At 34.1% G+C, this 26,036-nt stretch overlaps 1 protein-coding gene across 2 annotated transcripts in view; it reads left to right on the top strand.

The window, feature by feature from the left end:
• SNTG1 (syntrophin gamma 1) overlaps positions 1-26,036 on the top strand; it is a 302,428-nt gene that overhangs the window by 123,619 nt on the left and 152,773 nt on the right. For both annotated transcript variants that reach the window (XM_008706661.1, XM_008706662.1), the window contains exon 11: positions 24,263-24,301. In XM_008706661.1, coding sequence (XP_008704883.1) covers positions 24,263-24,301 — 39 coding nt within the window. The remainder of the gene's footprint in view (positions 1-24,262; positions 24,302-26,036) is intronic.

Raw genomic sequence — 26,036 nt, forward strand, 5'->3', positions numbered from 1 at the left:
GTGGGAGGGCAGTCATTGTTTGGTGTACTGCAAAAACTAATATGGCAGGCAAACAACAACTTAGATTCAGATATTATGTTCTGATTTATTTTCCAAGGTGGTGTATCTAATTTCAGCTGAATTTTCAAAGTCTTTATTCTGTACTTCATGAGAATGAACCTAGAATGTTTTTCAGTTCATCCATGGAATTAAGGTATCCCCTTCTCCCTCTTGTTTGTCTCTAGGATTTCCCCCACAGTGTCTGCTCCCAGAGAAGAGCTGTCCTTGATCTGTCCAGAAAGTCAGAGCTTCTCTCAAACTATAGTCGCCTGCACTGTTGTATATTTCCTCATGACTAAACCCTCCTTCAGGGCAAAATAGAATGAAAAAAAAAGAGAGAAAAAAATGAGAAGGATCCCTCCAATAATGGGGACCCCTCTTCCTAGGTCTTTATTCTAAAAGGTGGGTTTTCTCTTGGGATTTCTAGGTGCTCACAGTGCCACTGCATTCGTAACAGCAGCTGTTTGACAGCCTTGCCTTGGAGCAGGGTCACCACCCCAAAAGAGAAAATGTCATGAGTGTCCTTTCCAGAATGCATGACTCACAGGGGCCCTTTCTGGTCAGGTCTCTGGTCAGAAAGATGAGCTTTTCTCACAGTTTTGCTGTTCGTGATCTAATTTGTCTTTATCTTATGTCAACTCTAGGAAATAAAGGAAACAAAAACAAAACAGAACAAAAACAGGAAACCCACTGTAATCATATTAGTTGTTATTTAATTTTTTCTTCTCTCCCCAGTGTCCTTGTTATTATTTTCTTTAAAGATTTTTCATGTAGTAGTCTTTTGAATTTTGCCCAGTGTATTTAGTTATGGTCAGAGGAGAAATGGGCTGCAGTGGGCTTATTTCTTTTTGTCTAAAACTGGAAGCAGTAGTTACTTTTAATAGAAATAAATGTAAGTGAAAAGGCAGTGTACTAAAAGAAAAGAATTGCTATCCTATCTTGACATAGCTTGGAAATATCCTTTAAGAATCCAGGTAAAATTAAGTCATTTTCAGTCAAATAGAAAGATATAGGAAATTCATACGAAAGGATGTTGAATCAAAGAAATACTGAAGTGATTTTTTTTTAAGAAAAGAAAAATAATTCTAGATACAGGCTTGAAGATGTGGGAAGGAATGAATAGTAAGGAAAAATGATAAACGTGAAGAAATTCAGGTGAACATTGAATAAAACAATATTACTTTTTTCTTGAGGTATTTAGATAAACAGAATTAAAATGTGTCCCAGGGGCGCCTGGGTGGCACAGCGGTTGGGCGTCTTGCCTTTGGCTCAGGGCATGATCCCGGCGTTGTGGGATCGAGCCCCACATCAGGCTCCTCCGCTGTGAGCCTGCTTCTTCCTCTCCCACTCCCCCTGCTTGTGTTCCCTCTCTCGCTGGCTGTCTCTGTCTCTGTCAAATAAATAAATAAAATCCTTAAAAAAAATAAAAAAAAATGTGTCCCAAAGCAATATCATGTATGCCCAAAAGAAATTCAATGTAAAACCTGATATGTCAAAAATAGAATTTTTTATTTATTAGAGGAAGCCCTAACTTAATAGGCAAGGTGTATAACTTAAAAATTAACCAAGGAACAAGTGAGAAAATAATGTTAATACAGTAAAAGAACTCCACAAGAAAAGAAAAGAAATAAAAATAAAACAGCACAAGTTGGACAAGTAGGAAGCATAGAGTAAGATGGTGATTTTAAGTCCAAATATATTAAGTATTTACAATAGAGTTAAATAGACTAACCTGTCTAGTTGCATATAAAGATTGTCAGACTGGACAACAATATCAACCAAAATAACATTTATGTATTTCTTATAAGAGAAAGTATAAAATCAAGACATTAGTAGAACAAAAGTAGAAGTACAGAGAAATGCAGTGCAAACAATAATCAAAGATAGATGTGGGAGCTTTGTTGATATCAGGTAAGGTGAACTTCACGGCAAATATATTACCAAAGGTAGAGATGGTTGCTTCATAATAATAAACATTTAATTCACTAGGTAAAGAAGGAAATGCAAATACTGATATCACCTGGAATTGAAAATACCTATTATTTGGGATTGAAAAAGTAGATTGAAAAGAAAAAAGAAGTTCAATTCCAGAGCTAGAACCACAAAATAGTTAAGACATATTTATGACAAAGAGGAAAGAAATAGTATGGATTGTGTGATCACGAGAGGAAAATGACAGATTCATGCAACTCTTCATTTTAGCCTATTGAGAGTCCTTAGCACATTTTCCCATCACACACAGGTGGAAATTTCCCATTAAACCATTCACTGAGCACTAAGCAAGTCTGGGATACCTCCCCAACAATGCCCCAGGAGTGGAGAACACTGTAGTTATTTTTCTATTAAAACCTTTCAGCTTCTCTCACTGGGATTCCTTAAGGCCAAAATAGTTCTTCTCCGATTATCACTATCAATATCCATCCTACATATACCCTTTAAATGTTGACTGCCCTACCAAAAAAAAAAAAAAAGAATAACCATGTATTTGTTTTAAAAATTCTTAATTTTTAATCTATAAGTTACAAAGAGTAACTGAAAAGAAATTTGAATATATGATTTAGTCAATAACTCTAAACCAGCACTTAAACTTGGTTTTGTTTTGTCAGATTTTTATTCTGTGCATCTATGATGGGCAGAATAATGGACTCCCCAAAATGTCAAGTCTTAATTTCTAGAGTATGTTATCTCACATGGCAAAGACAGTTAAGGTTGTATTTGGACTTAATTTTGCTAATCAGCTGACCCTCAAATAAATTGATTAGGCTGGATTATCCAGGATTACTCAATGTAATCATTAGTGTCTTTAAAAGTGAGAGAAGGTAAGGGGTACCTTGGTGGCTCAGTCAGTTGAGCATCTGACTCTTGATCTCAGCTCAGGTCTTGATCTCAGGCTCATAAGTTTAAACCCCACATTGGGCTCCACACTGAGCGTGGAGCCTACCTTTAAAAAAAAATGGAAGAAGGTAAAATGAAAGAACTATGGAAATAGCACTGTGAGGAGTAGGTTCTGACATTGCTGTCCCTGAATATGCAGGAAGGGACCAGAACTTAAAGAAAGCTAGGAGGCCAGTAGCAACTGCCAAAGACAAGGGGATGTTGCTCCTCCAGAGCCTCTAGAAAGGAATATACATCCCTGCCAGCATGTTGATTTTATGCCAGTGTGACACATTTAGGACCTCTGACCTATAGAACTAGATAAGTGTTTTATTTTCAACCCACTAAGTTTGTGGTAATTTGTGATCACAACAATAGAAAACGAATTCAGCATCTAGATAAATCCACTGCATTTTTTTTACCTAATTTAAATCTCATGGTTTAATCTGAAAAGTATACCTCTAGTCTTGTCACATTTAGCCTTCTCAGAATAGCCAGAAAATGCACTTGCATACATCAGAAAAACAGTCTAATATGCATATTATTAATTAATCCAAGTGCAAAGCAGAATATAATATCATTTGAGTCCATACATCCTTTAAAAACAGCTTACTTGTAATATTACAACAAAAATAATCATAATGGTTGAGTTGAAACACACTAACGAAGATGTCTTTGGAGTTGGAAAGAGGGTATGTTTTTCTCAGTGCCTTGACAGACATGGCTTAAAACCTTCAAATACTATGGAAAATGGGACAGGAGAAATCATCTGAAGGCTGTGAGAACTGCTGGTGCCAAAAGAGCAAGCATGACCGGACCAGTCTCTTGGACAGAGGTTGGAACTAGAGTCAAAGGTAGTCACTGTGACGGTGTGATGTGGGAGTTCTGCCTGACTTGGGGAACAGCAGCAGCAGTGGCTCTGAGCAAGGAGCTGGTGCGTCCAACCTGACTTGGTCCTAATCAAACAAAGCAGCACCTCAGTCCTATGTCCTCGCATTTTCGGTCCTTACCACCACCCATGCTGAACAAATATGAAGTGAATGGATGAGTCAGTCAGTCAATCAGTAGTTGTTTGAAGGACAGATTACTGCAAAAGTGGGGGAAAGAAGAGGGAAAGGGGAAATTAATTGAGCTACACTAAGGCCTGCGGTGAGAACTTCTCATTAAGTTCTTATAACTCATTAAATACTACTCATGAAATTCTTACAACTTTGGAAGCATCATCTGGTTTAGAATAGCTGTGAAGAAAAGGCCCTGTCGGTGCTGTTCACCATAGATGATTCCTGTAGACTGGACATATTTCCCTGCCCCTCATAAATCTCTACCTCTCCTAATAGTTGTCTGATAAACAAGTGTGTTTTTTTTCTTTTTTGAAATAAATCTTCTTCATATAACTCACTGAATGACTTTCTAACGGGCAAGAATAGAAAAATACAGTGGACCAAAGGGTCAGGAATAAATAGACTGTAATTCATATATCTGATTGTAAATCAAGGCAAATACATTTGAACACCTCTATATTGCACAAGGGCTATGATTCTCTTATGAACATTTTTATATGGGCTCCTCAAACCTTCTTATTAGAACAGACCATGGAAGTCATCTAGCCCCATCTCCCACCCAATTAAGAAATATCTCCTGCCAAAGTCCCTTCAGACAACTCTATACTGGAAATCTTTCAGTGACAAGAAAGCCACTGTTTCACAATGCAGCAACTGAATCTTTCACAACTCAGTATCAGGAAATGCTTCCTCGTACGGAATAAAACTCTCCTGTAGCTTTCATCCTTTCATCCATTTGTACTAGTTCTGCCTTGGGAAAGATACACACTAATTTAAATTTTTACTTTTTTTTTTTTTCCTTCGCAACTCTTCTGATATAAAAGGGCAAGTATTGTATGCCACAGGCTGTTTTTTTTTTTTTCAATAGAAATATCTCTGATGCCTTCCTCCTTGGGTTTTCCCATCCTGATCCCAGTCCCTGGACGTAGAAGCTCTTTCGAATAAGTACAATATTAATTATGCCTTTAAGTTTTTGTTACTGACATCACCATGAACTCAAGTTATCTTAAAGCTTCATTATTATCTTGACATGTATTTACTGAATTTGCAGTATCCATTTACATACATTTACATATTATATGTGAAAACATTCAATGACATTATATTTTATTGTGATGATTAATCAAGGTTTGTGTTTTCTCATTAACTAATATACTACATTAGCAGTAGTGAAAAAAGTTAAAAGTTTAAGTATGTGCTTTATATTTAAGTACACTTATGAGTTAGAAAAACTGGTTCTTGTTTTGGTTACACCAATTACAAAATATTCCAAGTTATGCAAGCAATCAACTATACTAAACCATTTAAGAAAAAGCTCCATTCCTTAGTTTCTTAACTTTTCAAAGAATGAGCTGTCATTGTTCTTGTCTTCTTTACTAGATTATGATGAGATTCAAATAAGATATTTCTGCAGCCTCTAACTACCATAGCCTATACTGTATAATTTTAAAGAGCAGTATTATATTTACATTAAACTAAGGCTAATATTTTACCCCACATTTTTAGAAGAATGTGATACAATAGAAATTCAATAAAATTTTGTAGATATAAGTAAATTAATAAAAATACGAAAGTACTAAAGATATGTTTTCTTTCTTAATGTTGTTTCTTAATATGCACAGTGACTTCCTTTCAGAGTACAGAATGGAAAGGGGAAAGATGTATAACTTTATAAAGGAGATACATGAAAACTATAACCACAGCAAGTGATCAAAGCTGACTTTAACAGTCACAGTCATGTTGATAGTATGTACCCTTGATATGATGTAGTAAAATTGGCATTTTATCTCTGTGGTCTTCCTCCCACAAATCTAAACCTCTGTTGTGTCATGAGAAAGGCATCAAAAAATGCCAGTTGATGAAGAATCTACAAAATACTTGACCATTACTCCTCAAAACTGATGTCATAAAAAACAAGGAAAGTCTGAGAAACTGTCACAGCCAAGAGTAGCCTAACTCCTTAGGGTAATGATGACTAAATATAATATGGTATCCTGGATGAGATTCTGGAATAGAAAGAGGATATTATATAAAAACTAGGGAAACATTAAGAAAGCATGGACTTTAGTTAATAATAATGTATTGATATTGGTTCATTAATTACAAAAAATGTACCATAGTGATGAAACATACAGTGCTAGTAATAGGGGCAACTAGATGTGTGGTATATGGGAATAACTATCTTTGGAATTTTTCCATAAACCTAAAACTGTTTTAATACAAGTATAAGTAACATACAGTCATATTAGTTCCAGGTATACAATATAATCATTCAACAATTCCATATATTACTCAGTTCTCATCAAGATAAGTGTTCTCTTAATCCCCTTTAACTGTTTTCCCATCTCACCACCTGCCTTCTCTCTGGCAGCCACCAGTTTGTTGTCTGAATTTGAGTCTGTTTTTTTGCCTCTTTTTCTTCTTTGTTGATTTGTTTTGTTTCTTAAATTCCACATATGATGGCCAATAAATCTAAAACTGTTTTTTTTTAAAGATTTTATTTATTTATTTGACAGAGAGAGAGACAGCCAGCGAGAGAGGGAACATAAGCAGGGGGAGTGGGAGAAGAAGACGCAGGCTCATAGCAGAGGAGCCTGATGTGGGGCTCGATCCCATAATGCCGGGATCATGCCCTGAGCCGAAGGCAGACGCTTAACCGCTGTGCAACCCAAGCGCCCCATAAAACTGTTTTTAAAATAAAATGTTTATTTTAAAGAATAAAGTGTATATATAATGCAAATATATGTATATTTATTCACATTAACACCAGATATTGACATATTTTTGAGATAATTATCAGCTCCCTGATTTGTTTATCTATTTATTTACTCAAATATTTTTGAAGGACTATAGTGTTAATTTGCTAGGGATTGGTACTATAATTTTGAGCAAAATGGATAGTCTTTGTCTTTATGGAACAAATAGTCCAGTGGAGGAGGAGACATTAATTAAATAAACACACAAGTAAATGTGGAATTACAACTTTCATAAGTGGCATGAAAAAGTGTTATGAGAGGTTAAATCTATATGTACACACAGATGTAAGGATAACTTCCTAAAGTTGATATATGAATAATGAATAAGAATAAAATAGGTGAATTGATGGGGAAAAAACATTGTATGCAGAGATAATAATACCTATTCATACAAGATAAAAAATTGATAGACTTAATTACAACAATGAATCTCATTTAATATGGAAATTGTCACTGGTGGTGGGTAAAATGAAAATGTTTAGATCAAAATAAGCAAGTTTTTCATAAATCTCATTTTTTAAGAACAGATCATTAATTTGATATATATATATATGTATATATATATATTCCTCATATCTGTGGTGTTAAATGCCCATTTTCTAATGAAATAATGATTATTATAGAAGTGTTGTTTTATCTGATGTGTGTGTTTAATAAAATAAGAGAATGTGTACCCCATGGCATTGCACCAAACTATTTAATGTCTTAATTCTCCAAGAAATACATCTCCATATTGTTGAACTAGAGCCTTGCCAAATAGGGCAGGTCTAGATACATCCCTAAAATAACTGGAAACTTCAAAATCATTAATTGTAGCTCACTGAATACCAGGGCTGGATGGAAATCATTAAGAAGAGGTTGGATTTTGGAAAGTCCCCAAGACCACTCTTCAAATATTTCTAAGGCTGATTTCATGTAACTCCAGAACATTTGTGATATTAATTGACTAAATTACAAAAATAGTCACACATGCACACATATGATATGAAAGAAACAAATACTTACAGAAGGTTAAGGTAATAGAAAAGACTATGAACTGCATGACTGAGTCAGGAACTTACTAACCAACCATTAGTATTTGTATAGCTAGAACTGAAAGTAGGAAGAAGTGTGACTTCAAAACACTCTGTGGTTTGATCAGTCAAAGGAAGTCGAAATGGACGCTTTTGCAAAGGTATTTTTCCAATGAGGAAAAAGCATGAGTTTTGGGATCATCAGCCTTGACACGAAGTCCTAGCTTCTCTACCTATGAGTCCTAGGGGATGGGGTTCATAATTCTCCTCATAAAGAAGCGCTAAGTTAAGCTTCAATCAATGTGAGGGTTAAATGAAGAGAGTACTTTAAACATTGTGGCCCTTAAGTGATGCTGAAACATTTGCAGTTTTCCCTCTCTCCAGCTGCATTCTAAATTAAATGACTTAATCCATAAGCCATCAATAAATGACAGGATCAATTTGCTTATTGTATATGAGGTTGCAACTCTTTGTTTTGTAGAACAGTCATTTGAGATTCTGAAAGATGGTTGTTTGGGTAACAAAATGTTGATGAAACTGGATATAATAAGTTAAAACGAACATCTAGCAGTAACGACACCATTAAGCAGATTCAATTTTAGGCAAGTCAAAGGTCTACACCAAAGTTCTCTCATGTTTAAATGAAACAGAGGAGGCAGATAAAATGTATAGTTTTCTTTCAGCCAGAGTCTCATAAATCCAATCTTCCCAATCACTCTCTACTACTACACCACTAAACTAATCCTGATTGATAAACACAGTTTCATTTGACATTTCCAAGGTTAACTGCTAACATAAAGGAATGCCCTCTTCTTTTCTTTGTTTTTTTCTTCCAAGATTTTATTTAAATTCAAGTTAGTTAACATATAGTGTAGTATTGGTTTCAGGAATAGAATTTAGTGGTTTATTACTTGCGTATAATACCCAGTGCTCATCACAAGTGCCCTCCTTAATTCCCATCACCCATTTAGTCCATCCCCCACAACCTCCCCTTCTTCAAACCTCAGTTTGTTTCCTATGGTTAAGAGTCTCCTATGGTTTACCTCTCTCTCTGTTTTTCTTATTTTACTTTTTCTTCCCTTCCCCTATGTTCCTCTGTTTTGTTTCTTAAATTGCACATATGGGTGAAATCATATGGTATTTTTCTTTCTCTGACTTATTTCGCTTTGCATAATACACTCTAGTTCTAGCCACATCATTGCAAATGACAGGATTTCATTCTTTCGATGGCTGAGTAATATTCCATAGTATATATACACCACATATATACACCACATCTTTATCCAATCATCAGTCGATGGACATTTGGGGTCTTCCCATAATTAAGCTATTGTTGATAGTGCTGCTATAAACATTGGGGTTCATGTGCCTCTTCAAATCTGTATTTTTTTATTCTTTGGATATCTCCTCCTCTTCTTAAACCCTTTCTTAAATTCTTTAATATGTATATGTATATAAATGTGTGTGTGTATATGTTTTTTTCTCAGCATGCATTTCTTTTATTGGAATGAATTATGTAACTTGAAAAGTTTTACTTGTGTGTGTGTGCACGTGTAGATGTTAGATAAATAGATGATAGATACATAAATAGATAGGTATTATGTATTTCTACTCTCAAAGGTTCATTGAAAATTAGTATGATCTTAAATAAGAATATTTGATTGCACATGTGAGAATCTCAAAGTATGTAATTCACATTGTATTATGTGAGAGTAGATTCTCTTCCCCAGATGTTTTTATCAATTAAGAATGCTTTCAATGACAACTAAGAGAAATCTTAAGTACTGATGGAGTATATAATTGGGTTTCATTCCCAACTGACAAGAATTCTGGATGGTGACATTTACTGGCTTTGTTTTGGTGGCTCAGGGAAGCCACCAAGTACCCATCTTCTATCTATACACATTATTGCTTTCCACTACCATTAGAGTGTTGACTTTTACCTTGTTTGCACCTCATGGTCACACTAGGGCTTCAACAGTTCCAAATATCACTTTAGTGTTTGGGACAGGAAAAAAATGGAAATAAGGATACATAGCACCATTTACACATCTCCCCTTTTATCAAGCTAAGAGAAAAGTTTGATAAAGGGGGTGAGGTCAGGGAGGTGAAAGTGGTTAGTCTCTATCATTTTTGGTGTTACAATAGGAAATGACTGAGAAAAGAAGATTGTGAACAGCTTTTGAGACAAATAACCAACAGTGTCTGCCACATTATTTAATATTAAAATCGTACTAATCCTAAAGTAAATCTGTATATAACCAATATCCTCTCTGATTTTTGTGAGATAATCACAGTCTTTCAGAATTCTCTCTCTCTTTCTCTCTCTCTCTCTCTCTCTCTCACACACACACCTTTAATCAGTCCTTTGAATTGACTCAGCAGGTATTTCACTCAACTTTTGTCTTTTACACATTTACCTTCAGAAGTGAAAACAAATTTATTCTGGAGTCATATGTTTAATTCATAGAGATCTGCAATATTAGATGGCAAACACTTGCAGGTTGAAATAATAGAATATTTTTTCCCTAAAAATGATGGTTGTGAAAAGCTAAAGGAAAAACTATTATGTCTGCCACGTTGTAAAGGCTTGATAAAGCTTGTAGGTGAATTGAAAGTCATGATAAAATAAAGCCGAGCACAAAGAAGATTAACTGACAATGAACTAAGGGCTGTGATCAGAGGTTGCAGAGTGTGGTTCTGACAGGCATAAGTGTCACTTAAGTAGATTTTTTCTTCCTTTTTATAGCTGCTGACATTTCTGAGTCCTTAGATGTACTTTTTGTGCTAGCGTGTTGTTGTTTCCTACATTGTTTTTCCTCATGAACCAAAATATGAACGTTAGACATGCAGGTGTCAACTAAAAATGAGTTATACAGAGTGAAATCAAACTTCAGAGTCAGTAATTTAAATCAGAATAAAACCAAGGGCAAGTTTGGGCATTACACGGTGCATATTTTTGACAATCATATTTTTGTTTTTTACTCAATTAGAGTTTATTCTGGCATGTTAGGTCAGGAGAGATTTCAGTAAAATACCCTACTTTGTTTCTTGGAAAACTACTAACTAAAATTTAAATAAAGTTCCTAAATTTTTGATACTGAACAATATTAGCTGATTTTCATTTGTACAACCCAAAACATCTGCTTTGATGCTAGCTGAATAATACAGTCATTATAAAACGGGCAGTGTTACTGGACACAATTTATATGCCACCCTCTGTTCACCCGGCTCTGCCTGCATGACCCCATCTCCCTCACCTAATAGGACTCATTCTTTTGCCTTTCTTTCTGGCCAGAACACTCACTGTTCTTAATGTTCTCCAGCTTTAGAGCCACAGGAACTTCCCAGGGGCCTCAGCTTAACATACTCACCCCTTCATCCACCTGCAGTGCCTAGGGCTGGACTTCAAGATGGCCTTCATCATGCCCGTAGTGGCAGAAGCCAATCCCACTGAGCCCACCAGCTGCCACCACACTAATGGCAACTCAGTAGGAATGTGCAAACTGATACCAATGGGACATACATCATCTAGTGAGAGACAAGGGGCAAAAAGGAGCTAGCTAACAAATTACTCGCCCTTTCCAAATAGATGAACGATTTGGAAATGCAGTAATTGCATACAGGTGTATCACGCTTGATTGAACACCAATAATGTTTCATGGAGAAGCTATTGCCAGCTCAGTGATGCAGGCAACTTACCACCTTGTATTTGCATTCTGCTTTTCTGCCTTGCTTCCTTTGACCTTTCACTCTTGCTTCCTTGGGATTGAACATTCTCCCTCAATAGAAGTTTAACATCTATGACTTCCTCAGGCTATATTTCTAGGGAAGCAAGACCAAGGAAATACCTTTTCCCTCTGAATGTTCATTATAGGATACTAAACATTCCACGGGGGATTCATTCTTATCTAGTAGCAGTGCAGTATGGAAGAGAAGGTGTAAATGAAGTGTGCTAAGTAGGTAGATGAAGGGCCATTAGGAAATTATGCAAGAAATCATTTTGAATTTACAGTCACACAATTGAATACATCTTAAAAGACCCTTATTCTATGATGGAGCTTAAAAGCTGAGGGTACCTCACTAGGGTGCAGAGGTAGCTATAAACATTTCCTGAGAATTAAGTCTGGTTTATTAGGTATAAACACTGCATTTTCTTCATTAAGAGTCCTGCCTAATAACTTAGAAATGGTAAACCTAATTTCTTCACCTATGATTAATACTGACGTATAAAAAAATGTTTCATCACTTCCTGAAACCCATGGTTCCTACACTGTGCAGGCACACCTACCCTGCAGCCAGTTTTTCTCTTTTTTACTTTTATATTTTCTTACACTGCCTGTTTTAACACTCATTCCAAAACTTTTAACACTCATTCCAAAACTTAGAATTATTTGTTGCATGTTTGTTTTGCTAGCTAATACCAGATGATTTTTGAAGGTAGAAATCCTACATCCTTGGCATTCACTTGATGTCTGACATACAGTCATTTCTGAGGTTTAATGAATTCACGGAAGAAAGAATAAGTCAGCTCCAAGTGAATAAACATATGCATTTATAAGTGGTTGCAACCTACTTTCAACTTTTAGGCTTTTAAGTCACAGTAAGATTAGATAGATAATGTAGATATTGATATATATAGATACAGATATAGATAGATGTGTGTGGTATATATATAGTATTTATCATATATATGCTAATCTTAAAGATAATGACAGGTAGAATTGAAAAATTCTTGTATTAAATAAATTAATAAATAAAAATAAATTTTAAGAACACTCATTTGCATATAATGTGGAATCATCCTGAAATATTGATTTACTGTTAATAGATATGTTTTTAGAAGCAACATGGCATACTTTTAAAATTATATCCATAGGGATGGGGAGTAACCAAGGTAGCAATGGCATGGAATCCATATCCTGAAAAAAAATGGATGAAAAATATGAGCTGAAATGTGGGCTTCTGAGGCAAAAATCATTTTTTGATTCTTCCCTCTACATGGCAAAGGCAGAGTTTTATCAGCAGCTGTAGAATGGATATATTGCCTTATGTGCCTGCACACTAATATCATTAGTCATCAGGTGAATTTATATCTATAGAATAAAGATCTCTCTTAGTCCTCACACATCTGTTAAATAATATTGGTCACAAATCTTTAAGGGAATTGGAGGACTGTTTCTTGCTTCCTTAAGAATGATTTGTTCGGGTAGATCTTCAAAACTGATTTTCATGGGAAAATATACCTTGTTAGCAGGGTCCTTCAGCATCCATTCTGAGAATACACAACTTTAGCCACCCAAATTGACTTGTTTATGAGGTATAAAAAATAAGAGATTAATAGAACTCAGATAAAAAGTTTTTAATGTAAGGTCTTCACTGATCTTCTGAGGGGGAAAAACTGTCCCTAAAGACATTAAAAGTAGGAGGAAAGAAATTTTTAAAAGGAATATTTGAATATCCTATTGTATTTCTTTTTTGGCCTGAAGAGAGAGTCACAAGGGGATATTACTACTTTAGTTTCTAAATACAGTCGGTGATGCTAAAAATGAATATTAAGGGATTCAAAAAATAAGAGTAATATTTAAAACAAATGGACAGTCTTATTACGCCAAATTTTATTTTTAATCAGTTAGTTCCAAACTAATCTTTACTAGAGCCAGTTGTGTATTACCCTTATCTCAATTTAACAGATCTGCTATAATAATTAAACTTCAAGGGGTTTCCATCATCAACATTCATGAAATGTTGTCAAAGAAAAAAGAAGATACATATTTATCATTTTTCCCAGCATTTAATCAAAATGAATATTATTCTTTAAAGTACAGTTCATAACATTTATTTTGGAAGATGTTCGCTTTTGATATTGGATAAATTAAAGTAGTTGATTTACCGTGATTATTTTCATTTCTTTAGAATAAGAGACTCATCTGAAAAAATTTGTAATATAAGAATTCAATGACTTTATATTTGTACTTCTAGCTTTTTGAAGCAGTCTCAAACTTAAAATTCAAAGTTCTAATGAAAAGTCTTTAATGAAATGAAAGTCTTTAAATTCAGTGCTACTGAATTTAAATTAAACTTTTAGTATTATAGGAATATATTCTTTCATATAATAGAGCTTCAAAATACTTATTTCTTTAAATGTAAGGCTTTGTCAATACCAAAGATTCCTACAAGAAAAAAAAATCCCTAATAGAATAAAATAAGAAGACAGAATAAATGGTGAAAATGTTTGATAAAATAGAATGTATCATTTTTCTGACATTATTTAACATCTATAAAACTATGTAGATGATATGCAGCAAGTACAATTTTTAGTAATTAATTATAAGATCTAGAAAATAACTTTCTTTTCTATTTCATTTTATCCCAAACATGAAGATTCTTCTCATGTTGGGTATTTAATTATTCTTCCCTTTAAAAAAATCTATTCAAAATCCTGCAAGAGTATATCTGTATTACTTGACTTTTATATTTATTGGGCCTATTGCTTTCTAGAAAGTCAAACAACTCATTTACTATTTGAAGTATTAGTGTTGGTAGAAAAATGTATTTTAGAATATGTCCTTCCATTTGTTTTTAATTTTAGATTTAAAGTTCAGAAGAGTATAACATGGAAATTTATTGCAATAATAACATTTATTGCTAGTGTTTTTATTAGCATATTATTACATATACATTAAAATATGTGTCTTTCTGTTTACATATATAAAATAAAATTACCATCCTCTTATGTAGATGATATTAGCCTTTGTTCAATTAAGGCTTAATCATGAACATTTTCCCATGGAAATAATTCTATTCTGAGATTACCCACTTCTAATGGACTAATACGTGCTTAACTTTCCATGTATCATAATTAATAAATGGATGATTATTACCTAACATATAAATCATTTAAAATATATCACTAAATAATAGTGCACTTTGGATTTTTGGGGCATATTTAATCAGTTAAAACACTGCTGATTATATCTTAATGTAAGTATTCAGAAAAAGAATCAAAGAATATGAACATTTTTAGTCTCGCAAACCAAGATTATGTCTTAATCCAATCAGCTGGATCAAGGCTGGGTTGAAGTTTTGTAGGGTTCTGTTTACTCCTTTTTTTTTTTTTTCCCTTTCCCAGTGCTCTAGCCCTCTAGGCCTTTGAGCTGAGAGTACAGTCTATTCCTGGGAGCTCTTCTTAACCCGCTCTGAATTCTCCTTGCTTACCTCTCAGCACAGCAAAATTCTAAAACTGTTGTCTGCTTTTGCATAATTTTCAGATTAATATTTTTAACCTTTCATCCTGACTTGATTTAGAACTCAGCAAATATCTTGTGAAACCCAATTTTGTGTTCAAAGCCTTACAGATCACAAATGCTGCCAATATTATCCTATGAGAAAAGTAAATTCTCTGCTTCTTTCTCATTCTGGGCAAATTATGCTTCTCACTCTCTTCTAGTGCCAATTCAGTGTCTACAGAAGGCCAGCCCACCTCTGTGTGCTCATCTGTCTGGGACCTTACCTATGTTCACCCTTGTGACAGCAGGTGTTCTCAGATGCCTTCAAACAAAATGCTTTTAATCAGTTCACCGTTCCATTCTAGTTGTTATCAACAGGAAGGTAGCTGTGCGTCATGCTTTCTCATCCTATTTAGGAGCCTAATGATTTTGCTTTCTTTCTTAAATATGTCTGCCTTGAAAATGGACTGCATTGGAGGCTAATGGATGATACATCGTTCTTCAAGTAATTAACCTCTTGCTCCACTAGAGCTCTCTCTTTAGATTTAAAATACAACTTTTATAATTAACTCAGTATATACATTTTAGATTACATTATTTTTATTATTATATTTTTATTTTTATTTATTTTATATTTTTATTAGTATATTTTTTCAATATTATTTATTCAGTTAATTATCTGTTAAAAGTCATTCGCTCATTTAGTTTTGCAGTTGTAAAACCCCGTTTTAATTATTGTAATTCTACATGCACTTAAAATTCTTTTTTTTTTTTAAAGATTTTATTTATTTATTCAACAGAGATAGAGACAGCCAGCGAGAGAGGGAACACAAGCAGGGGGAGTGGGAGAGGAAGAAGCAGGCTCATAGTGGAAGAGCCTGATGTGGGGCTCGATCCCACAACGCCGGGATCACGCCCTGAGCCGAAGGCAGACGCCTAACCGCTGTGCCACCCAGGCGCCCCTGCACTTAAAATTCTAAATGCATTTGAATGGCCGTGGATATTAACCTTAAATACCCTCCAGTATATTTGACCATTTATTCTTGATGGGCCCGTAAAAGTCTAAATATAGTTGCACTTAAATAATATCACCAGAAATTTTAATTTGGAAAAAATTTGACAGGAATGGATCTACATAATCTACATATTTCAAATTAGGTTAATTGTTATGAATTTTATTCTTCTTAGGGTGGACAAAAGCATTTTGTTCCAGTTCTGTATCTTTTAATTTTTTTTCAAACTGAAGACTATTGATTTACATGGTATTAAAACACCTTAAAATCTTACTCATTTTTAATCTAATTGTTTTGGGTATTTTTCATATAGTAGATTATCTTCCTCTAGTGACATGTGCATTCTCCCCTTTTTAATAGTCACATTTTTACACTATTTTTCACCATATTATCTGGGCTAAAATTTTTAATGCCACCGTTGAATAATAACGACAAGGGCAATTCTTTATATTCTTTTGTTAAATGGATTTCATATGTTTAATTTTTAATTATGATATTTGTTTATTTGAAATAAATGTTGATTCTATATAATGTAAAAAGGTCACTATTTTCTTATTCTACTTATTCTATTTCCTTTACTATTCTTTTATAAAGATTAGAATTGTATTTTAAAAAGTGGTTTTGCATATCTATTTATGAGATTAAATTATTTTTCTTCTTAATATAACTGTCACTTAGACGTGTTTCCATAAACCATAGCTGACTTACAAAGGTTTTTATATGTAGTCCCCACTGTCTTTGACATTTAAAGCAAACGTTAAAATTTACATATTGAGATTTGTCATAAAAATTAAATTTCCGGAATTTTTTTTAAAGATTTTATTTATTTATTTGACAGAGAGAGAGAGAGCCAGAGAGAGAGGGAACACAAGCAGAGGGAGTGGGAGAGGAAGGAGCAGGCTCCCAGTGAAGGAGCCTGATGCGGGACAGAACCCTGGGATCACGCCCTGAGCTGAAGGCAGATGCTTAACGACTGAGACACCCAGGAGCCCCCAGAATTTCTGATAAAAATAAAAATCATATTATATTTTGGCAGAGCAAGAGTATGTCGGTTCCTAATACCAACTGCTATGATCAGTCCAAAATATATATTAATGTAGTGATTTCCATTATTTTTTGCCTTTCTGCTAATTTTACTCATGTGGAAATCATTGGCAAAGTGGAAAAATGGGGTTCCTTCAATAAGTTACAAGCCTCTGTAATAAGTATAATTACGAAATTATACTACAAAAGAAGATTAAATCAGATCCTAGTTAAAGAAGAATTAGGGTAGCTAAACCAGTTACAGATTTCCAAATCAGAAAGGAGAGCCTCACAGCGAGCCCTAGTGATGAGCTGCAGAGTACCACCAACAACGGTAGGAACACTGGCATCATTTTGATTCAGATCTAGGATTATCAGTGAATTTGAGAAGGTAAGAGCAGCATGCAATTTTCCCCAAAAGATAGTTAACAGTGATTGGCCTACTTGTTAGGTAGCTGGACACGCTGCTAGGTGGAGGGAAGATAAAGGCGATGCAATTGAGGGTTATGGTGATGTAGAGGTCAGTAAGCACATGCAATAAGAACTACACACAAGGAATACTAAAGAGAAAGTCACTGGCCAATCCTACGAGGGTTTGCAGGAAAGTTTTTATGGTGGTTATGGTTCTTGAGTACGTAGTACAACAGCACAGCCTTTGGTGTCAGACAGAACCAGACTGCTCCATATTCAGGGTGAATTTAAAAGCTGTTCAACTTCTGTTCACCTCAGGTAAACACACACACACACACACACACACACACACGAATAGATTCTTGCAGGTGAAAAAGAAAAAAAAGAGAGAGGGAGTGAGGGTGGATCAGAGAGAGAAAGGGACAGGGGAGAGAGTGTGCATGTGCAAGCAAGCAGGAGAAGTAGTGGGGAGAGGGTGTGTGAGTGAAGGCACCAGGGATGTATCCAGTAGTTCCGTACAGACAGAGACCTATTATATAGGTGACCCCAAAGAGAGGCAGGGACCAGATCATGGAGGGGTTTGAATGGTATGGGATTCTTCCAATTTAAGATTTGCATTTTTAAAATAGTGTCTTAGAGGTGTGGTGTAAGTATTATGGAAGGGTATTGTTTTTAATCATCTCCCTTTTATCAAGAACATATACAATTATAGAAATGTGCACCTTCATCTGTGATGTCCTTTTTTGTTACATGAGAAATTGGATAACGAAATTCCAAAATCCCCTCTACAAATGAATGGGTGCAGGTCACTGTCAAAAGTAAGGAAAAGCAGATGATAGGAAATCCTACTGGGAGTTTCAACAATAGTTTACTGGCTAAGCACAGAAATCTATTTAAATCGCAAGGCACTCAATCTGCCATTTCTACTAAGGCAATAAACTCAATTTTGGTGATTCTTAGAATCTTAGTCACTTCTAAATTAGAATTCAGTCTTTTGGGGTAAATACTCAAATGCCAGTTCTCCTCTTCTCCTTTTCCTCCCCTTCGCCCTTCAAGGAATAATGTATCACTTCAGCATTGGTCCCTGGAAACTCTTCTGTGGAGTTCTTCCCATGTGCTCTGAATGTCACTCTTTCTCCCTGATGCACTTCCTGATGTGTGTGATCCGACCAGTATCTCCAGCTCGCATGTCATGAAGCTTCTTCTATTATTTTCTCATCAGACTAGCAGGCATGAGAAATCTTGGATTCTGTTCTTCAGATTAAAACACTTCTTCTAGCTACAGCTATTCTATCATTTTGAAACCATGCTTGATGTGGGGATTCTGTGAGGACTTGGAGAAGACACTCCAAAACTCTCCACTGGGATTTCTTAATTTGTGCTCTCTATGTCTACTTCCTCAAAATTTGACCTGCCCTGCCGAACAGCAGGAGCCTCAACCCACCCGCCCCAGTTAAATCTCTCTCCATGCTTTTGTCTCAATCCAGAAACTATTCTTCCTGTGAGATGAGAACTTGCTATTAATCATCAGGCATTCCTTCCAACTTTCATGTATAGTATAAACTCTAGGTTTTGAAGCTATTGGAATTCTTATAGGCATTCAAAGTTAATATTTTCTAGAAATTTATTTTCTTTAAGAGTAACTTGCTTTCAAGACTAAGTTAACCTCAGAGAATTTGATTCTTTGTTTTGAGATATTCTGTCTTTTCATTTGTTCAACAAACATTGATTGAACACCCACTAAAACTTAAACAATCTTTTACATGCAAGAAATAATGTATGGAATAAAACAGAAATCTGTGACTTCATGAACTTTTTCCCAAAGCGAGGGAGCAAGCAGATCATAATACAAAAAAGTATAATAAAATAAATAGTATTCGACAATGTAAAGCGATATGGAAAGAAAGAAATTTAAAGAAAGCCATTTATAATGGGGCATTATTTTAGATCTTTATTCTGCTACTTCTAAGCCCAGAGGATTATGAAGAAATACCAATTTTCTTTTTCATAGCATGGTAACTTAAAATGATTCATTTGTTTTGTTTTGGTCCTTTCACCCATTGTAATGAAAAACTTTGTTCAGGTAACTATTTGTTAATTTCAGTTTAAATTTATTCAACATATTCCCTGGTTAGACCATATGAACACAGATTAACTAGGAAATCTTTGCAGCTTTCCATGGATTGTCTGCGTTGTAAAACCATTGTATGCTATAAATGAGTGCATGTGTTTGTGCTGTAAATCTGACAATATCTGTCTCCCTCATTTATTTGAGGTACTGTGATTTTTCTATTTAGAAGGAAATGTTCCAGTGTGATTCTAGAAAAAATGGAAATCAAAGTAGTATATATTGTTTTCTTGAACAAATCTGGAAGAGCCTATTTAAGCATATGATGGCATAGGTTTGATTTTGAAATAACAATTTTTATTGAATGCCATTTTAAGTAAATACTATGCAAAGAAGTGTCATTTATTTAACTTCAGCCATGTATTCTAATGTCATTCATAGAACTAAAATCACATATTAGGGGAATAAAAGCTAGAAGAAGGTAGAATTTCCATCCTCAAAGGGCCTTCAGTGTCCTGGGAATCAGAGATAATTCCAGAAATGACCCACTGGGTTGGTCATTATCTCACCACAATTGCACAATAAAACAAAAATACATTGATAATTGACTTTAAAATATTTGAATATCATACCACACTTTTATAAAACTTATGTTCTCAAATAAAATAAGAAATTATCACTGCCTAGATTTTGTTTCTTTTAAGTAGGTCACACCATCCTGAATCTAGATATTGTCTTTCAAATATGTAGAAGTCATTAAATCAATTTGTATGCTTGTAAATAACTGTGGCATAAAAATTCTTGGAGATGCAAAGTCTTCTGCTGTGGACATAGCACTTCCAGTCTCAGTTCGTTTTGCTGTAGCTAACTTCTCTGCAGGGTGATCATGTTTTACTACCTGATGGAAGGCCAAACCAACTCTGTTTCTTTAGCCATTGTATTAATTTTCCTTCTTTTCTGGAACTGTCTATAAAGTTTTAAAGTATCTATAAATCTTCTAGAAGAGGTCACAGAAGTTTCATCAGATTTGTAAAGAGGTATGTGATTAAATGATTTATAGAAAAACTTTGCTGTCTTTGAAATAAAAACTTTCCTTAACGTAGCAACATAAATTCTAATTCTGTATTCATCCTTGAAGGTAGAATAACTACACAAATAAAAGTCTTCTGCTTGGGAGATTTATTTATTCTTCCCTCCCTCCCTCCACTCCTCCCTCTTTCTCTTTATCATTTTTTTATATTATGAGTACTGATTCAAGTATACTTCCTATTTTTATTAACATGTGAGGGGCTCCCGAAAAAAATAATACACAATGCAAATTGCATCCTTTTATACTTCCACACAGACATTAATTATATTCCACATTCTTAGGTTAAATCAACACAATGTTAAAACATTCAGTGTTTACAGATTTATCTTTCTCTTTTGGACTAAAAACTTTAACATGGATTTCCTTCATCTGAATGCACTTTACTTGGTAGTTGTCTATTTTACTTGCTGTTCCTGTAGAATGACGTGTTAGGCAGTCCTAGTCAAAATCATACTCTGCTTCCTTTATAGCCTAAGGATTAATAGTTTAAATAATCCCGCTCCATAAAGAGCTAGTTTGATGTGACTGCAATTATGTCCTTTCATCTCTTCAAGCCTTCATGTTCAGACACTGACTCTTTTTGTTCAAGATTATATTAATTTTTCAGCTTCTCATAACACAAATTATTGGTTCTGATAACACATAATTAACATTGGTTCTAAGAAGTTTAATATTAAAAACATCAATTGGACAAATTTTAATTTTCCTTATTTGAAGAGCAGTCTAAAAATGATGCAGAGAATTTAGGATTTCCATTAATTGGAATTAATATTGTTGCCAAAAGTACACATTTTTTAAAACTTATTCTACGAATGCATTTAAGAATATATTATAGTTTGATATTTTATTACATTTAATAAATTAAACATTATTTCAACCATATAACATACAGCTTTATTTTTAAAAATAAATTTAAATTGTCATTAATGTTTCCAATATTTTTATCTTATCAAGCTTTCTTATTGATATGATTTCTTATGACTACTAAATGAGTAATTTAAAACAAAGTACTTGTAGCATTTAGCATTTTCTACATTGAGTGTTTATTTATAATTTAGGTTTCCTAGAATATGCTTGTAAATGTAAAAGTAGGCATACTGTTTCCAACTGATTAACACTTTCACATCCGAGGAAACTTCAACTGATTCCTTATCCCTCTAACTGCGCTATGCCTGCAAGTGATTTAGGCTCTGGAGGTGAACAGTCGGCAACCTCTACTTTGGAACCCAGGCTGCTTCACACGTGGTTGTTACTCACTTGGTGCTTGAGTTTATAAACCCTAATCTAGAGTTGCCTAGAAAACAGAAAGGCATTTGCAAATGATAGTAGGAAAAAGACATCTTTGCTTAGCTTCTTCAAAACATTCTCATTGTTGGGGTGCCTTGGTGGCTCTCAGTCAGTTAAGCATCTGCCTTCAGCTCTGGGTCATGATCTCAGGGCCCTGGGATCAAACCCCACATTGGGGTCTCTGCTCAGCGGGAGCCTGCTTCTCCCTCTCCCTCGGCCTGCCACTCCCCCTGCTTGTGCTCTCTCTCTCTCCCTCTATCTCAAATAAATAAATAAATAAATAAATAAAAACATTCTCATTGTCTTCAAAGGAAATCCAAACTTCTTTTATATTAATTTTATATATTATTATTAATTATATTAATAATCATCATCACTTATTGAGCTCTAACTTCATGACATTTGTTTTTTCATTTAATTTTTCCAACAAATATATGTGGCTAATATTGTTATGGACATTTTACAAAGGATGGAAATTAGACACAGGATAATAATCTGTCTAATGATATTTAGTAACAGTTACAGCTGGAATTCTAACCCAGGTCTCTATGACTGCAAAGCTTGACAATGTTATTATGTATCTGCATGGTGGCTCCTGCACTGAACTTAAGTTCATTCCACACTGCAGTCACTTGGACTCTTCACACTCTGTAAACTAGCCTCATTATGCTATTGTCTCAGCTTGGAATGACTTTCGTTTTCATGTTCCAGCACTTAACAGCACCATGACTCACATTGGTAGAAGATCATTAAAGGGACTTCAGGGGGCGCCTGGGTGGCTCAGTCGTTAAGCGTCTGCCTTCAGCTCAGGGCGCGATCCCGGCGTTCTGGGATCGAGCCCCACATCAGGCTTCTCTGCTAGGAGCCTGCTTCTTCCTCTCCCACTCCCCCTGCTTGTGTTCCCTCTCTCGCTGGCTGTCTCTATCTCTGTCAAATAAATAAATAAAAAATCTTTATTAAAAAAAAGGGATTTCAGAAATGAATGTATGACAGTCTTGACACTTCTCTTTGCATTTATCAAATCTATACATGCAGGTGCATGTGCACATTTATATACATTACTGTGGCCTGAGCATTGTTACAATTATTCAAATTATTCAGACTTTTTTTCAGATTAAAAAATTAAAAGTTACGAAGCTAGATAGTTCATGATGGAAGACAAGGGTCCATACAAAGTATTGGCAGAATTTTACAATTTTTTATAACAATCAATAAGAACTAGCAAAAATCATAGTTCCACAAAGTATTCAATACGGATTTTTTTATTGATTAATGAAAGATGTTTAGGAAGCTATTTTTTCTATGTCTCTAGACTATCCTGATTTTACCTAAAGATACCAGTAGTTTTAGAGATTTCTTTAGCTGATTCCTCACCAAAACAAAAACTATTTTGAAATGACTATAGAATGTAAAAAAGATAATATGTTTTTTGTACTTGTCCCTGCTGAAGTCACATAAATCTTCTAAAGTTTTCTTTTCTTGTTTATTTTCTTTGTATATTTTAAATGACACATGCCAGTAAGTCTCTTCTTGTACACGAACCATTTAATGATTCTCCAACTTGTGCACTGTATCTGTTAAATTTCCTGTTATTTCACATTTATCAGGAAGACAAAGACAAAGGGAACCAAAACTAACAAGAAAGGAAAAATAAAATAATTCAGTAAAACAATTTCTAGATGAAAACAGTTTGTGTTTAGTGTGGTGTATGATTATATCATACAGAGTTAGCATTCTTTAAGTTCTGTAGAAAATCAGTGAAAAATAAAAATTGGTTTTAATTAGTAAAGATTCTGTCCAACAAAGACTTTGTGTGTTATAAGGTCATTTGTCTAAATCTGACATTCATTTTCAGTTGAATTTTGAAGTTTGTTTATATGAAAGAGAAAATCCTTTCACTGCAGATTGCTTTTAAGTTGTTTTGAAATGTCACTCATTAAATTATCTTAAAGTAAATGTTACACTTTATTTAGGGTCCTGAATAAAAATATTTTAACACATGTACTTTATCTTTTAGTATTTGAGTATTCTATTTCTTCTATTCTCTTGAGTGTTAAAATAAATTGAATATAATATTTCAAAAAAAATTACAGAAAGTTACTCTATATTCTCTGTAGGCTGTCATTTAACATTATATGGAAACACAGGCTTCTCATTTCTCATAAATGAGGAAATTATTAGATGAAAATCTTTTTCAAAATGTTTACATATCAAATTTGGAATACTTTTGATAACCAAAATTTGAAAAAAAATTGTAATTGGTGTTTGACATGCAGTGATTTCAGTATGTCGATCTAGAATATCAGTATAAATTAACTCATATTCTCATAAAATTTGAGGGCTCTTATGTAACTTTATGTTTATTGTTCTCACTTTTATTATTTACTTATTGTTGCAGATTAAAAAAATCAACAGAAACTTTCCTGTAAACCAGCAGGTAAGATGGAAAAGTACTTGGAAAGACAAATCATATATTTCTTTCATTTTATCTGTTATAGAAGATAATCTTGATTGCATTTTAATGTGGAAATAATTGACACTATCATTTGCTCTCAAGGAAAATGCATAATTTATTACATTTCTTTCGTATCATGTGGTATATCTGTTTCTCTAATCATATTAAAACAGTTTTAAAAAATATTTTATCTAAGTAAACTAAGTCAAAACTATATTTGACAAATTACATGTATTTACTTCAATATAATGTTGAAGATGTAGGAGAGCTTTTTTACATAAGATAGTTTGACTGTATCTTGACATGTGGGAGACATATTTTTTTTTATTTAAATCCAAGTTAGTTAAATATAGTGTACTAGTGTTACAGGGGTAGAATTTAGTGATTCATCAGTTGCATATAACCTCCACTGCTCATTACATCAAATGCCCTCCTTAATGCCTTTCACCCGATTACCCCATTGCCTGATCCACCTCCCTTTCAACAACCCTCAGTTTGTTCCCTGTAGGCAAGAGTTTGCCTATCTTTCTGTTTTTATATTATATTATTTTTCCTTCCTTTCTCTTATGCTCATCTGTTTTGTTTCTTAAATTCCACATGAATGAAATCATATGGATACGTCTTTCTCTGACTGACTTATTTCACTTAGCATAATACACTCTAGTTCCATCCACATTGTTGCAAATGGTAAGATTTCATTCCTTTTGATGGCTGAGTAATATTCCATTGTATATATATATACACACCATATCTTCTTCATCCATTCATCCATTGATGGACATCTGGGCTCTTTCCATTGTTTGGCTATTTTGGCCATTGCTGCTATAAACATTGGGGTGTATGTGCCCCTTCAAATCACTATTTTTGTATGGGACACCTATGTTTAATTGATCTGAAAGTTAAAGGAATTTTCAAAATTAGAAGACTGTATTTTACATGAGTCCAAATGCATGCATAGAATGAAAATGATGTCTGATTAATCCAGCCAAAAATTTAGTTGATTTATTAGACCAATAACTGATCATAGAATAAAATAATTGATTATAGAAAATAATAAATTCTTATAATTTTATTAAACTGAACTTAACTTTTGCATTGCCTCATAAACATTATAAAAACATTTGCTTGAATGAGTAAAGTAAGTGTGGCTCAGTTTTGGACTCACTCAAGTCCCCAGTGTGTCAGGTTTGTGTGATAGTAGAGAAGCAAAGGCCAGCCATGCATTTCTTACACTTGACATCAACCTCGATGTGCAACCATTGATCAAAATTTAAACATCTAAGTTATCTATTTATAAATGGTAGGCCAATCAGAAGTTAATTTCAACATTAAATTTTTAAATAATCATCTTATGAAAACTAAGTTACATTCTCATCTAAACCAGTTCCTTCATTGGTGATATTTTAAGAGTGCAACTACCTTACATGTTTATTTTTAAAGATTAAAGAACAAATGTAAAATTCTCAGTGTATGTCATTATTAGCATTAATATATTAAAATTTTAAATTTATTCTTTAGAATACAAAATTTATGTTCTGTATAAATTATATTATTAATGGTGCCACTAGCCCAGACTAGCCCACAAAGTTATGTGTGACTGAAATACTAATGTAAATAGCTCTATTTATGTCTACGAAGTTCTGAACTGTGTCTTTCCAGCCATAGGCACACCCTGTTTCCTAGCCTCAGGTTCTCACACCTGAGTCATGCTGATGTG

Source organism: Ursus maritimus, unplaced genomic scaffold (assembly GCF_017311325.1).
Source record: "Ursus maritimus isolate PB19 unplaced genomic scaffold, ASM1731132v1 scaffold_9, whole genome shotgun sequence".
In the NCBI taxonomy this organism is placed as follows: Eukaryota; Metazoa; Chordata; class Mammalia; order Carnivora; family Ursidae; genus Ursus; species Ursus maritimus.